The 14,063-nt window shown below is 43.1% G+C and overlaps 1 protein-coding gene across 1 annotated transcript in view; it reads right to left on the minus strand.

The window, feature by feature from the left end:
* Positions 1-8,867: 8,867 nt before the first annotated feature.
* SPOCK1 (SPARC (osteonectin), cwcv and kazal like domains proteoglycan 1) overlaps positions 8,868-14,063 on the minus strand; it is a 275,639-nt gene continuing 270,443 nt past the window's right edge. The window contains exon 11 of the mRNA XM_014253272.2: positions 8,868-13,489. Within this exon, the coding sequence (XP_014108747.1) occupies positions 13,299-13,489 (191 nt within the window). The 3' untranslated portion in view covers positions 8,868-13,298. The remainder of the gene's footprint in view (positions 13,490-14,063) is intronic.

Raw genomic sequence — 14,063 nt, forward strand, 5'->3', positions numbered from 1 at the left:
TCCCACACAGACATTACCCACACCGCTCTTCTGGGAACTGTAGGCGTCTTTCATGGGGGATCTTTGCCTTTAAAAAATACTTGTTTTACTCAAACCCTAAAAGGGCTAAAGGTTCAAAGTGTCTTTCATAAGCACTGTGGGATGACAGTGAACCTCCTGTGATTCCTTTTGACTCAAAAAAATAGAGGTCAGGTCCTACCCGTATCTAAATTAGATGCTTTCAGTAGAGCTGCACTGATTTATAGCCCTGGACAAAGAATGAATACATTTCTTTTAACTGAAATGACCTTTTTGTAATGTATCCAATCTGGAAATTAAACATCCCATCTGAAGTCCCGTTTGGAATTTTATTATATGAAGATGTAAGACATTTACAGCTTTTTTTCTCTGAAAAGTGATCATGCTCTCTATTACAAACTCCTATAAAACCCTACAAAATTTGCTTCTGCCTCCCAATTTTGTATAAGAAACTCCAAATTCAAAAGCCTATAAAACTACTTTATTGAATTCTGTGTGTAAAGCTTTGATTTCTGTACATAAATACTTCCAGAGTTGTGTTCTTACTACCTCTTCTCCAAATATTTACTTAAATACCCTTTTTGAAAGACAGTTTCAACCTTCAGAAATGAACTGCTCACTGAAATGGGTTTGACAAGCCATGAATGCAGCATTCAGGTTAGAGAAAACAAAATGTTTTAGTTTTGAAATGCATCTGGCAAGGCAGGTGTGTGTCTTTTGGAGGTGCAGGCTCAGGAGGTCCAGCCCATGTTCCTCGGCTGACAAGGGATTTTTGGGAGCTGTCTGTCCTGGGTCCTGGGAATGAGACACTTGGGAAGGGCTTTGCAGGCAGCAAGGCAGAGGCAAGGAGGAAAAAGAGGGACATAAAGAATGTCATGTGTGAAAAAAGTGGAGGCAGATTTGACCTTTCAGACTTTCAAAGACAATGTTCTGAGCCGCTTCTGTGAGGGCCCCACACCCACCCAGCAACCTTCACCTCTTCCAGATAGAGAAAATGGCTTTGATGAACACCTGCTGTCTCACCATTCCACATCTCCTGTGCTCCTCCCCAGCCCTTTCAGGGCTCTTCTAGATGGCTTTTTGAAAATCAGCCTGGAGGTGAGTGCAGCACCTCTGGTTACTGGCACAGCAGTGCCCAGGTATCCAGGCTTTGCTGAGAAGGAGCCTGATTTTCTTTCAGCAATGATCTGTCAGACAGGGCTGCTTTAGACTTTGTTACCTTAAATCCTCCCCTGCAACCTGGGCAGAGTAAATTGGACTAAGGGAGAAAAGCATTCTGAAGCAATATGGGTTCAGTGACATAGGAAAGGAAAGTGGGTCTGGGGCTGTGGCACTGGAACCACAGAGGAATTTCTGCTGAATATTGGGGCTCAGAACACCAGGGTGAAGAGATTTTCTCTGGCCCTGAGTCACTGCTGAGCTGGCACTGCTGTGCACATTGTGCCATGTCCAGCAGATTCCTCGCTCCCTTCCTGATGTGCCATGGCTCTGAAAATGAGCCTCTCACCCAAAACAGCCCTTTCTTCTTCCCTCCTCCTCTGGTCATGGGATGACACCAAACCTGGAGCATGGTTAGCCTTGTCACTGCTTGGAGCTGCATAATGGTAAATTTAAGCTCAATATCGCTGAGCACTTCCTGTGGGATGCTGGAACCACGAGAGGCCTTGTGCTAGAGAGCCAGAGCTCAGCCTGGCTCACCTCTGGCAGCTAATGAGCACGGAGAGAGGGCAAAAGTGATGGATTAACACTGCCAAAGTGTTTTCCAGCACATCCCCTGCATTCAGCTGTCCTAAGGAGCTGTACAGTGCCATGACTGTGTAAGTGCTGTGGTGGCTTACACAGGCATGGGTGCAGCCGACCTGCACTTGCCAAGCTCTGGCCCTGGGATAGAGACCACTTAGAGAGCAAAGAACAGCAAATATGTTTGTCACTGCTTCAGATTTTTGGAGAGGCACCATTGTAGCAGGGGCCAGGCTGCCTTAGTAAATGGATAAGGGCAGGCAGTGAGTCCTAGAGAGGAAAGCACGCTGGTGATTTCCTTGCAGGGCGCTGGGAGGGTCTGTGCTTTTTAGCTTTCACCCCGAGGAGCCAATTCTTCTGCCTTGCCAGCCTGTAAAACTCTCAAAGCAAAAGCCAGATAGCAGGGAAAAACCCCTCACTGCTGTTAATAAGCAAAGGGACTAACGAGGCTGAAGCTGAGTGCATTAAGACCCCACCTGAGCACAGAGCCTCTCCATGACAGCACTTTGCCAGAAAGGATCCATTTGCTTCCCAGCCACCCCCAGTGATGGGCAGGCAGAGCCCGTCATCCTCTTCACTAAAGATTGCAGAAAAGGGAGCAAACACCATGTGTGAGATCTGCCAGGGCCAGCAAGGCTCAGCAACCCTGCCAGCCCACTGCAGGTGCTTCAGTGGCCTCCAAAGTGACCTAGAAATGCTGCTTGGTGGGGCAGCAGCACTAAGGAAACAGTTAGCATTTCTAAGACTTTCTAACACTGCCCTAGAGAAACTGAACCAAGAGCTAAACCAGTGTGGAGCTGATGAGTGGGTCAGCAAATGCTGCCAATGTGAGTGCATGTTGCATATGTGAGTACAACCCTTCAGAGGAAAAAGCTTCACAACTTTGTATTCTCTGCCCTAGAGTCACTGTCATCTTAAGATTCAATGCAAAGATGAAAACAAATCATACTGTCAAAAAATCATGCATTAGAAACAAATTATTCTCTCTAAATTCATCTTGGCAATATAATTGATAAACTGTGAGTATGTGAAATAATTGAAAAAGCAGGGTGGGGACATACAGGATAAATGACTAAAATAAGAAAGTAATGAACATCTGTAAATAAAAGCCACAATCAATAAATATAAATTACGGTGTGACAAACTGTAAATAATCAGAGCATTTCAGGCCTGGAATGTGATCCTTCTTCAGGGAAAACTTGTGTTAGCAGATCTGCAAAAGCCTTAAGAAGAAAACAAGAAGACATGAGGTTATCAGGGCTCTTTGAAATGGCAGACACGATGGATTAGCCTCTGGAATCATAACTCAAAACCTTCACTGGCAGTGTGGAAGTAAGACATGATACCAGCCCACTTCCTTCCTCCACCCCAACATACAAATAATCCTGGCAGGAGTGATGCCCTCAGCTTTTCTCACACTGATACAGACAGATTTTTAAAAAAAGGGATGGCATTTTCCTTCCTGGTTTAACCATTTAGAAGGGGCTTTTGAAGACTAACTCTTGTCTCTTGATTGACTGGACTTTCTTCCCCCCCGTCTCAGGAATCCTTGTGCTATTCAGAAATAAACACTCACTGTTCCCAGCTTCTTCTGCAGATGCACGTATTGAGACATTTTTTTGTCCACCATGGAGGTTTTTATCCCATCTCTGTTTCCAGGTCCTAAATCCTTTCCAGATCCTGGGGATTAAATTATCATCAAGACCAGACCATGCCAAGACCCTTCAGCATGAGTGGGAATGCAGCCTGCATCAGGGATGAGCTCAGCCACTGCTGCTGAGAGAATAAAGCAGCCAGAGATCAGCACTGAGGATGGACTGAAGAGATTTGGGATGGATGAGGGCTGGCGGATTTTCACCCTGGCCTCCTGGCTGACTCTTGAAAATGAAGGTGAGGGATGACAGAGCTTCATTTGCTGTTTCAGAACACGGTTGCTTTGTCTCAGGACATCTTTCACTCATTGCCCAGAGCACAGCAGGGAGGTTCCTGCTCACCTGCCCACCGTGGGTGCCCTAAATCCCTGAATGTTTGGTGAATCATAGAAGCACAGATGGTTTGGGTGGGAAGGGACCTTAAAGAACATCCAGTTTCATCCCCTGCCATGGGCAGGGACACCTTCCACTATCCCAGGTTGTTCTAAGCCTCGTCCAAGCCAGCCTCGAGCACTTCCAGGGATGGGGCAGCCACAGCTTCTCTGGGCAACCTGTGCCAGGGCCTCAGCACCCTCACAGGGAGGAATTTCCTCCCAATATCTAATCCAATCCTGCCCTCTGTCAGTTTGAAGCCATTCCCCCTTGTCCTGTCACTCCAGGGCCTCATTCAAATTCCTCTCCAGCTCTCTTAGATCCCCTTTAGGCACTGGAAGAGGCTCTAATTTCTTCCCAGAGTCTTCTTTTCTCCAGGCTGAACTGCCCCAGTTGCTGTGGGTTTATGTCACATTAAATGAAAGTGGGTTAGAAATGGAATAAAAATTTTGTTAGTGGACAGATTTGAGGGAAAGTATTTGCTGCTCTCTGAGACTGAAGCACTTTTGTAAAGTACCCCCAGGATCAGTGTTTAGGCAGAGATTGCAACCTCCACCTTGCTGCTGGCTTGCAGACAATATCATGTGGTGAAAATACATCATGCTCTACGTCTAGGGGCAATAAGAAGAAATGACATTAAAATGCAAAGTATTGTCAGTGGTTATTTCCATGGCAAGTCCATTTCCACTTAATAGCAGAGAATCCATCACGTTCTGCCTTATTTCAGCTGTGATGGCTCCCAAGAAAAGATACAGGTCACAGCATGTCAAAGGCAGTGCCTTTGAGAAGAGCTCAAGGTGCAGTTTTCAGGTACTGGAGGGGAGGGTTGCTTTGCCACTTTCCTTTACAGCCATGCTGGCATTCACCCTTCCCCAAAAGTGCTAGAAAATGTCACTAAATTTGGCTGTGGGGCTGCACCACGTGGTGCAGTGTCAGTGGGGGCTGAGGGAGCAAAGCAAGAGTGGCAGCCCACAAAGAGCTGCTGCTGGGGCTGTGGAAAGGAAAAATGGGTGGAAGGTTTGATATTTTGAGTACAAGTGAAAGCAGGGCTCACCCAGTAATTCTGCATCTCTACAAGTGCCCAGGGGCCCTGCTGAGTTAATGCTGTGCTGTGACTTGCACCAGAGTCCAGGGGAGATTGGGCAGCCACAGTGCCCTGATTCTAATGTAGCCCTACAAGCAATGGTTTGGGACATACCCTTGCTCCACTATAGCAGAGGATTTCATGAGACTCAATTAGCAAGGTAATTAATTAATCAATTATGTAAAACAGATGAGCAATCCGATATCCTGTTCTACAATGATACAGCTCTTTGTTGAGACTTAATTAATACACAGGCTTGGGGACAAAATAAAAAAAAAGGAAAAACCCCATAAATCCTGCAGAAGAATCAGTTGGAGAGAATGATTCCAGCAGAGGATGGAAACTGGGCTGGAGACCAGATGGGATGACAGCTCTGCTCTGAGAGGAGAGTGGAGTTATTTTGGGTAGTTTAACAACCAGCCTGATGTTTGTCTCCACCACTACAGCCAGCTGAGCCAAATTGGGCTCTCCTGCCTGCCAAAACAAATCTGTGGTAATTCTTTCTGTGTAACTGCTTAGTGCCCACCTTTCCAAGCTGGCTGGTGCTGTACATGATGAGGAAGGTGTTCAGCAGATGTGTTTGTTGTTTATGTGTCTCTGTGTCTGCCAGCTCCTCCTGCTGTACCAGGAGGGCTGAAGGGCTGAGCTGCAGCTTTAGGGTCTCTAACAACCACCAAAGCTGACTGCAGGCGTTGGATTCGTACCCAGACCAAAAGCAATGGGGATATTGATCTTCTGTAACAGCCCCTTGTAACCCAAAGTATTTCAACAGCCTACATTAATCTGTGAGAACCTACATCTTGTAACAGTCTCTGTTTTATTTCATTTTACTTTAGGCTAGTAGTTATTTGGGTCAATTCTCTGCAGTTGTGATAAATTGATACATCATCTGTGATAGAGCAAAACTGTGTCGGGGCTTCTACTTATACAGACTCTTACTCGAATATATTTGCATTAACCAGATTTGTGATACTCAATAAAGAAAAATCAGTGTCAAACCTGCAAGTCTCTCAAACCCTCCAAATAATTTTAGAGGTAATGTGTTTCCAAAGCTTAAACCAATGTGCTTATGGACCTTTCCTTTAGCAATATGCTCCGAGGTTGATTTTCCCGTGTTCCAGGGCCAGACTGCAAATGTATTGGCTGGGAATGGAAGCAGAGTCATGCTCCAGCAATGATTTTTATTGAGTAACTATAGATGAGAAAAGGCAGTTACAACCTGGCAAAGATCCTGCATTTTAAGTTTTCTTTACAAACTCTCTCTCTGCCCAAGCCTTTAGCATGGAATTGCAGGAATTTATAGTGCTATGTGGAAGAAGCTGCTGCTCAAGAGCAGTGGCTGTATTTCTTTTTCTAAGGCTGCTGTCAGAGGGGTTTCTTGCACAGCTACAGCTGGGAGGGCGACTGCAGAGCCACTGAATGCTCCCATCAGAGCCTCTACGTGCCTCTCCCTCACTGCTGGGCTGACAGACTGCTGCAACATCAGAATTTGCTTCTGGCCTTGCTCTTCCCTTCCTCCTGGAGTGCCACTGTGTGGTTTGTGTGCTCTGAGCCTTGTTTTCAGGGATTCAGCTGAAGCAATTACTGGATATTGCCCAGCCTGTAGCAGGAACCTGCTTCTGCAGTTTCTGGGTTTTCATGGGCTGATCCCAAGCTGCTCCAGTTACTGGGAATTCTCCACTGGGAATAACTAGGTTCAGTCCTGGAAGAAGTGGACAGGACTTCTCTGTCCATGCTCGGAGGACACATCTCCCTCATTCACAGCTTGCCCAAATCTGTTGGTTTCACTGTTTTCCTTCTCTTTCCAAGACTACATGAAACCATCTCTTTACTCTGCCTCCTCACTCCCTCTAAAAGAGCTGGTCTCCTTCCAAAAATGTGAGTGTTCAGGAAGTCAAAAGCTTATTAATAGCTCTCTGCCTCTTTTTAATCTATTCAAAAAGCGGTACAATGTGCAAAGCTGTTGTGACATGATTTTTCTTTTTTAATATCTCACCCTTTGACTGTCAGTATTTAAGGAAAAATGAAACTAATTATCAGTGAAAGCTGTAATGCTACAGTTTTATAGCTGCTGGGGAGCTCAGAAGAAAATTTTGTAAGAGAAGATATAAAAGAGAGCAAGAGAGAGAGGAGTTGTGTGTATAAGTGTGTGCATGCATCTTGCATTGGAGGTTTCACAGAACAAAACAAAAAGTATATTCATTTGCAAAGTAATATTAGTAAGATAAGGAAAGCATATATTGGAAAACAGTGAAAAAAAGGTAATTTCTGTAACTTTGTCCTGAGTGCTCCTTTCCATGCAAAGGTATGATCCCTACCCCGGTACTGCAGATTTCACTGAGGATGCAAAGCACAGCATTTGGGTATGGATGGACTCCACTGTCCTCCAGGTAAGAGCTGTTCCTGCTAACATCTTACCTTGAACTCCAAGTGCCCTTTTACTATTGCTGGAGCAACATTTCAGCCACAGACACTCTTCAGTATCAGTGGGGAAGCAAAGACTGTATCTCCTGGCACAGAGTTAATGGAAATTAGTCCAAGATTCTCTGAAAATGGAGGACAGAGTAATGGAAAAGCTAAATATAAATCAGTGCAGCCTATCAGGACATGACAGGCTGGATATAATAATCTACTAGGAGTATTTTAATGTATGAAACCAAGGTACAGCATTAAGCCCAGTACAAGTTGTTACAGGAGGGAGTAGCAAAGTAGGAATGATAAAACACAAGCTGAACCTTTTATGAGGCATACAAGGAATTCCCAGAAATGGATATCCCAAAATTCCAATGGATATCCCATTCCCAGGGGGGTCTAAAGATATATATACATATGCATGTATTAAATATCTATTTATACACACATTTGCAATTAGAAGGGAGTGGTGCGTGCATAGCTATGCATGTGTAATACAAAACAAAGCTTGCAAGGTGCCTGCAATTTGAAAGCTAGAAGGAATATTAAAAAAAAATAGAGCTCAAATCATCAACCCTTTCTGAAAGCTAAAATCTCATTTGCAACTCACACACCTTTAAGCTCTGTATTTCTTTTGCTTTGGTCCCAGTGCTACACACAGCATCTGACATCTGGAACAGCTGAGACACTTCAGCACAGAAGATCAAACACTTCAAGAGTCTCAGAGTGATTTGGGAAAGGGAAAACCCAGTTATTCTGAGTCAGGTAAGGTGATGTACTGCAAGTGGTGTGTGGTACACACAGTGAAAAGAAACCAATAAATACAGGAAATTGAACCAAAATTTCAGGCAGGTTCTGACCCTTGATGGCCCAGCTCAGCCAATGGTGTATGGGCAGGTACATCTTCAGTGCATACCTGGTGAGAGGACAATTGTGCAAATGCCTGCAAATAGGTTTCTGTTTTTATCTGGTACTTTTAATGTACCACAGACAGGGAAAAGGTGATGAAATAACATTTTTAAATCTGTAATTAGCACTGCAATAATGCTGGCTGCTTAAATAGGTTAATAATATTAAACAGGAGCTCTAATTTAATTATAGAGACACAAACCCAGGTATTTCTAAATGAGGATGGCTTCCCACCAATTCTATTTAATAAAATTTTGCCTTCATGTGTCATGTAGATAATGGCCACTGCAGAGTGTGGCTGTGTTTGTGGGATTGCCCTGGATACCTTCAGAATAGACAGAAAAACATGACAATTTGCAATGTGGAGAGGAAACAGAAATGAAAGCTTCCCCCTCGGCCCTTGCTAGATTCCTTAAAAATAAATTTTAATATAATTTGAAAAGTTCTGTTTTTGGTACAGTTATTCCATTAGGTTTGGTTTCATTTCTGCTTCTAAAATAGAAGTTTCTGGAGACCTTGCATTAACTCCAGAGAGTTAATGCTGGCATTGAACAGAGGTATAAGTTATGAAGCAAATATAAAGGAGCAACCATTTCCATGTAGGATTAAATGCTGATTCATGGTAGTGCAGTATTTTTGATCCCCTAAGTTTAATAAAATTCAGGACAGGCAATAAGGAGTCACAGACAAATTAAAATTTATTGAGACAGACAAAAATGCAACTATTTCAGACTACAGTTAAGCATTTACAGTCAACCAAAGGTAGCAAAATGCTCACATTCCACTTAACTCCTTATGGAAAAAGCATTCAGAATTTACTATGCAGTTCTACTTACTATGATAGTCTACATCCATCTACAGTAGGGACATCGAACTGAAACACAGAATATTTGGATCTCTCCTTACAGATCTACACATTGAACAGTAACAGACATCAACAGCATTGAGAAAAGTATAAAAAGACCAAAACCCACCTACTGTAGAAAGGGCTTTTTGATGTGTAGTAACTGTACAAAGCAGTCTGTGGATGAAAGGATGGGATACAGGATGGACTGCGAGAGAAGACAACAAATGGAGGAAGCGAAGCTTGAGCGACCTGGTGGTCTGGGTCAGGTGGTGACCTTAGATCTACATCAGTTGCTGCTTGAGGGAGAAAAGGCTACAAAACTCCTAATATCAAAATATTCCCATGCCAGAAATGTACACTGAGACTAACAGACTAGGCTGGGGAGGCAAAGAGAAGCATTCACTAACAAACAGTGTTGTTTTAAATATAAACTTTACATTTTCAATATAAACTGTAGAATAAATATTAAATAAACACTTCAAATGGTTTAAAATAATAGTACAGAATAGCTTAAAAAAAAGGCAAAGAAAATAAAGAGGATTCTTTGTGTTCATAGCAAAGGCCAGTAATGACCCAAAAAACCTGGCTGTGCTGAAATCTGAACTCAACATTTTAACTACAGTAGTTCAAAGAAACATTAAAGCAATGCCTATCAGTATCTCGTAGACTGTAATATGAAAAGAAAATGAGATTAAAAATTGGTTTGTGTTTCTAAAAGAATGGGACAACTCTGATTCCATTTGGTTTGTGTCTCTAAAAAAATGGGACAACTCAGAATCCATTTTTCACAATGAGAAAATGTTTGGAAGGTCAATGACTTGATTCAGACGGGAAGTCAGTCCTGATTTGTAAAAAAAAAAAAAAAAAGGAAAGAGAAAAAGAATGGAATTGAATTAAATTAAGTTGGAAGCAAATTAAACCCTTTACAAGGCATGAAGAATGGAAGGGGCTTGATCTGGAAGAGCACTGGTTCTTGGTAGAATCGCTGGTCTCTTTATCACTATTTCATTAAATAGATGATTTTCTTAATGCATCTCCCCAAACTGTATGTGTGGATACACACATACATATGTACACACATATTTGTGCATAAATGTAGTTATACAGTCACACAGATATATATGTGTATATATATATTTATATATATATTTATATAGATATACATACACATATATATACATACACATATATATATATATATACATATGTATATTTATAGGCCACAGATCCCCCACCATGGGAAGATGCCAGTGGATCTCAAAAGGGCTTTGTTAAATAGCTTTGCAGGATTTGGGAACTTGCTCTCAAAGCAGTCCAGAGTCTGTGCTGCCCTTCCAAGCACGGCAGCCTGTGTGCCCTGCTCCTGCCTGGCTGGGACCCCTGGGATTGGGCACTGCTGCCCTGCAGCCCCCCCAGCTTCCCAGCCCATAAAATGGCACACTTCCCATGCTGGCTGAGTCAGAAGAACACTTGGACGAGTCAAACAGGCGACTGAGTGGTCACCAGGAGGGGAGAGGCTGCCTGGATCCAGGCCAGCAGGCTTAGAACAACTGGGTGTGTTTGTGTGAGCACAGGGGGATGTGCTGAGCCAGCCGAGGCACCTGTCCTCTCACCAGGCTGTGCTGGGCGTGGAGCTGTTTCACTGGGACCCATCCCATGTTTGAGCTGGTGAGTCTGGGACAGATACAAACCCTTCCAGCTCTGATTTGGAAGCATGTGAAAGATCACAGCCAGGAGACCACCAGTGGGTGCTGCTGCCATGTCTGTGCATGTAAACGCAAAGATGTTCACGTTCACTTTTAAAGGCTTATTTAACAACTTTGATTTAACCATCTTGCATGTTTACATGTGACACAGCCCACTGCAGCCTCAGGTACTGCCTGCAAGGGCTTGGATTCACAGACTTCACCCTGGGGAGGTGCAGGGCAGGAGAAGGGATTTGCTCTGTGACCTTTGATGTAATGTATAGCCCAGGATAAGCCATTGTGGAGGGACACAGGACTGCCAAAAACCCCCTAGCTCTGCGTGGAGAATGAGTCCAGTCAGGAGGATAAGCATAATCTGCTGATTGTGGAGCTCAGATTTATGTCAGAATGAAATGGCAGCTCTGTGCCACAAGCAGGTCTTGCACAGGACAACAGAGCCAGAGAGTGTGGGGTTAATTAAAAAAACACCAGAGGCAAACTAGACAGGACGTTTGAGAAGGAACCTACTGATGATGTTCAATTGCTTCCCACAAAATCATATTTAGGGAGACAGAAATGCTGGATTATCTGCTCCTTCTGCAAGTTGGCAGGATTTCTGTGAAAGGCAAATAGAAAAAGTGTGTATGTGTGTGTGTGTCTCTGTGTGCAGTGCAGCTCATGGAAAATGACTATTAAATATATTTTTCTAAAGCTATGGGAAAACCAAAGGGATTTATTTGAGGCAGGGCAGATTGCAGGCCTTTTGCAAGTGACTGTGATGGCAGATTTTTGGGAGGATGCAGGGGCGTGAAACAACAAATTCCTCATGGTTTTACACATCCTTCTGCATTAATAATGATTATGCAGGCTTGCTCTTTGTTCTCAGGTCATTGATCTGGATAAAAAGGAAATAAAAGAGGAGAAAACAGGAGAGCCCCTGCAGCACATGGTACCTGAAAGGAATTCCATTTCTGATCACGTCTGAAAGCAGAGGTCCTACCCAGAGGACTGCCAGGCAGGCACTGGCTTTGGAGAGGGCTGAGAGCCAACATCCCCAGGCCAATGTACCTAACAAAATGACTTCTGCCAATCTCTGTGGTACTTTCCAGCTTTCAAATGACTATGTGGTCAACCATGTTGTGACTTGGTGCTGTCTCCACCTCTATATCCACTACAACTCAGAAAAAAAAAAATCTAATTAGTTTTTGTTATAAAAACATGTTTTTCATTCTGCAAAATAACTCACTGGCCAACCACAAGCACTGCTAAAATACTCACACCTGCATCCTAATGCAAGAGTGGGATTAAGGTTCCTCTTACTGCTTCACAAAACAGCAAAAATAATAAAAGGTCACCACAGCACATCACTGAGAACTGCCATGGAAAAGGACACTGCAAATAATGTAATGTCAATATGCTCTGATACAAGAGCTTTGAATATATGGGAGGTATTGAGGGAATCACAGATTGGATTTTAATACTATTCTTTTTTAGCAGTGTGTTTACAAGTGTGCAGCATCACACTGAGCCAAGGGGTTATGCTTCTGAAATACCACCACCTAAAGCTGCTGTTTTAAACAGGTATCTTTACATTAAATCAGTGACAGTTACTTTTGGGTTCATGTCTTTGACAGCATTCCAGCTTTGGAAGGAGGGTTGCTGAATGGAGACCAGACAGGTCTGTGGTGTGTAGCTGGAAGCAGAGGCTGCCTGTGTGTTCTTTGAAACCCTCCTAGTGCAAATGAGCTCAGACAGCAGCTGAGGAACAGCTCTGGGGGTGGTTATGATGCTACAAATTCACAAAATACTCTTCCCTTAAACACTCTGAAAGGAAGATGGACTCTGTCCCCTGCCTTAGGGCTTGGTCCAGGACAGCTGCAGGTTCTCAGCATCTTTTAAGGTCAAGGGCACGTTCTTTTATCAAATAAAGAGTGTCAGTGAGCTGACCTGTGCCCTGGTGGGAGTTTTGCCTTCAGTGTGAGCTGGATAAGCCTACTGGACTCATTCTAAGAGAAGGGAAGGAAGGGAAAGTCCTGCCCATGGGTTTTCTTCTGGATTAAAGCCCTGGTACTGGGCAGCCACTGTCCAAAGAGACTTACTCTTCACTGGGACATTATAAATGTGGACTAGAAAATGAGGCAGCTACTTTTCCTTCTTCATGAAAAAAAAAGCTTTTTCTGATATGATCCAAGTAACAATTAATGACACAAGTTCTCTGACATGAGAGGGGCTTCTAAGCCTTTGTATTGTTTGTTTTTTTTTTGAGACCCTTCCAGGATTCTTTCACAGGATGGATTTCGTAAGTGGTGCAAGTGAGGATTAATTAAGACACAAAATGGGTTTGAAACTAAACTCATTGCCCCTGTGGACAGAAAAAAAATCCCCCAAACCAATTGAACAAAAGCTGTATCCCAAACAGTCCTTGCTGGAAAAAAAAAGTTGTCATCCAAATTAAATTGACTATACAAAATTAAACTCAGTAGAGGGAATATTTGTGCCAGGTACTCTCAGATACAATTGCAGAGATATTATGTGAGTTGCAATATTGTGCAAAACGTGAGTCCTCATTATGATGGGCACTACCATATATAACCAATTTCATCATCCTTATCATCATCTTCATCTTCATCATCTTCATTAGCTGCTCTTACATGAATCTTCAGTTTCCCTTCTTTGTCTTTTTTTGTTGCTTCAGGTTCCTCTTCCAAATCATCCAACAATACAACAGATCCACCACTGCCAAAATCCCCTGAAGTTTCTTGCTCTTCTTCTGGAACAGGAGAGCAGGAAAGGTCATTTCCACAGAACACCAAATTCCACATTAATCACTATCCTTGTCATGCAAGCCACTGTCATTTGCAATGTTATTTTTTAAATTAATTTGTTCAGCTATTCATGAAACAACCTTAAAATTTCAATTTTCATTCTGAACTGGGATAGGATAAATATATATCAATTGACTCTGAAAAATTTTCTTGCATAAAATGCCCCCTATGCATTGTCCCCCTCCTAAAGGGTTGACTGGAAAGTTCCAGATCACATGGATGCAGGCCAGAAAATCATTATTCCTTTGTAAATACTTTCATTCCATCCTGTCTCTGTAAACCAGGCTAAAAAATACAAAAAAATGGTTTTGAGTGCATAAACCTCACTCTGCAAATGTAGCTGTTGAACCTAAGATCTGTGATGTGATTCTGGGCATCCTGGACCTTCTAGGTCTGTAGCTGGACTCACAACCATCCCCAGAGCACTCTGAAGGATTACAGGTACATCTCCTTGTACAGGCACAACAGCTAATTGGTGATTTCACTTACCTACATCATATTGTCCTGTCAGCAATTTCA

The sequence above is a fragment of the Pseudopodoces humilis genome, chromosome 17, assembly GCF_049639895.1.
Source record: "Pseudopodoces humilis isolate 2021_Gansu_Grassland_sample_001 chromosome 17, ASM4963989v1, whole genome shotgun sequence".
In the NCBI taxonomy this organism is placed as follows: Eukaryota; Metazoa; Chordata; class Aves; order Passeriformes; family Paridae; genus Pseudopodoces; species Pseudopodoces humilis.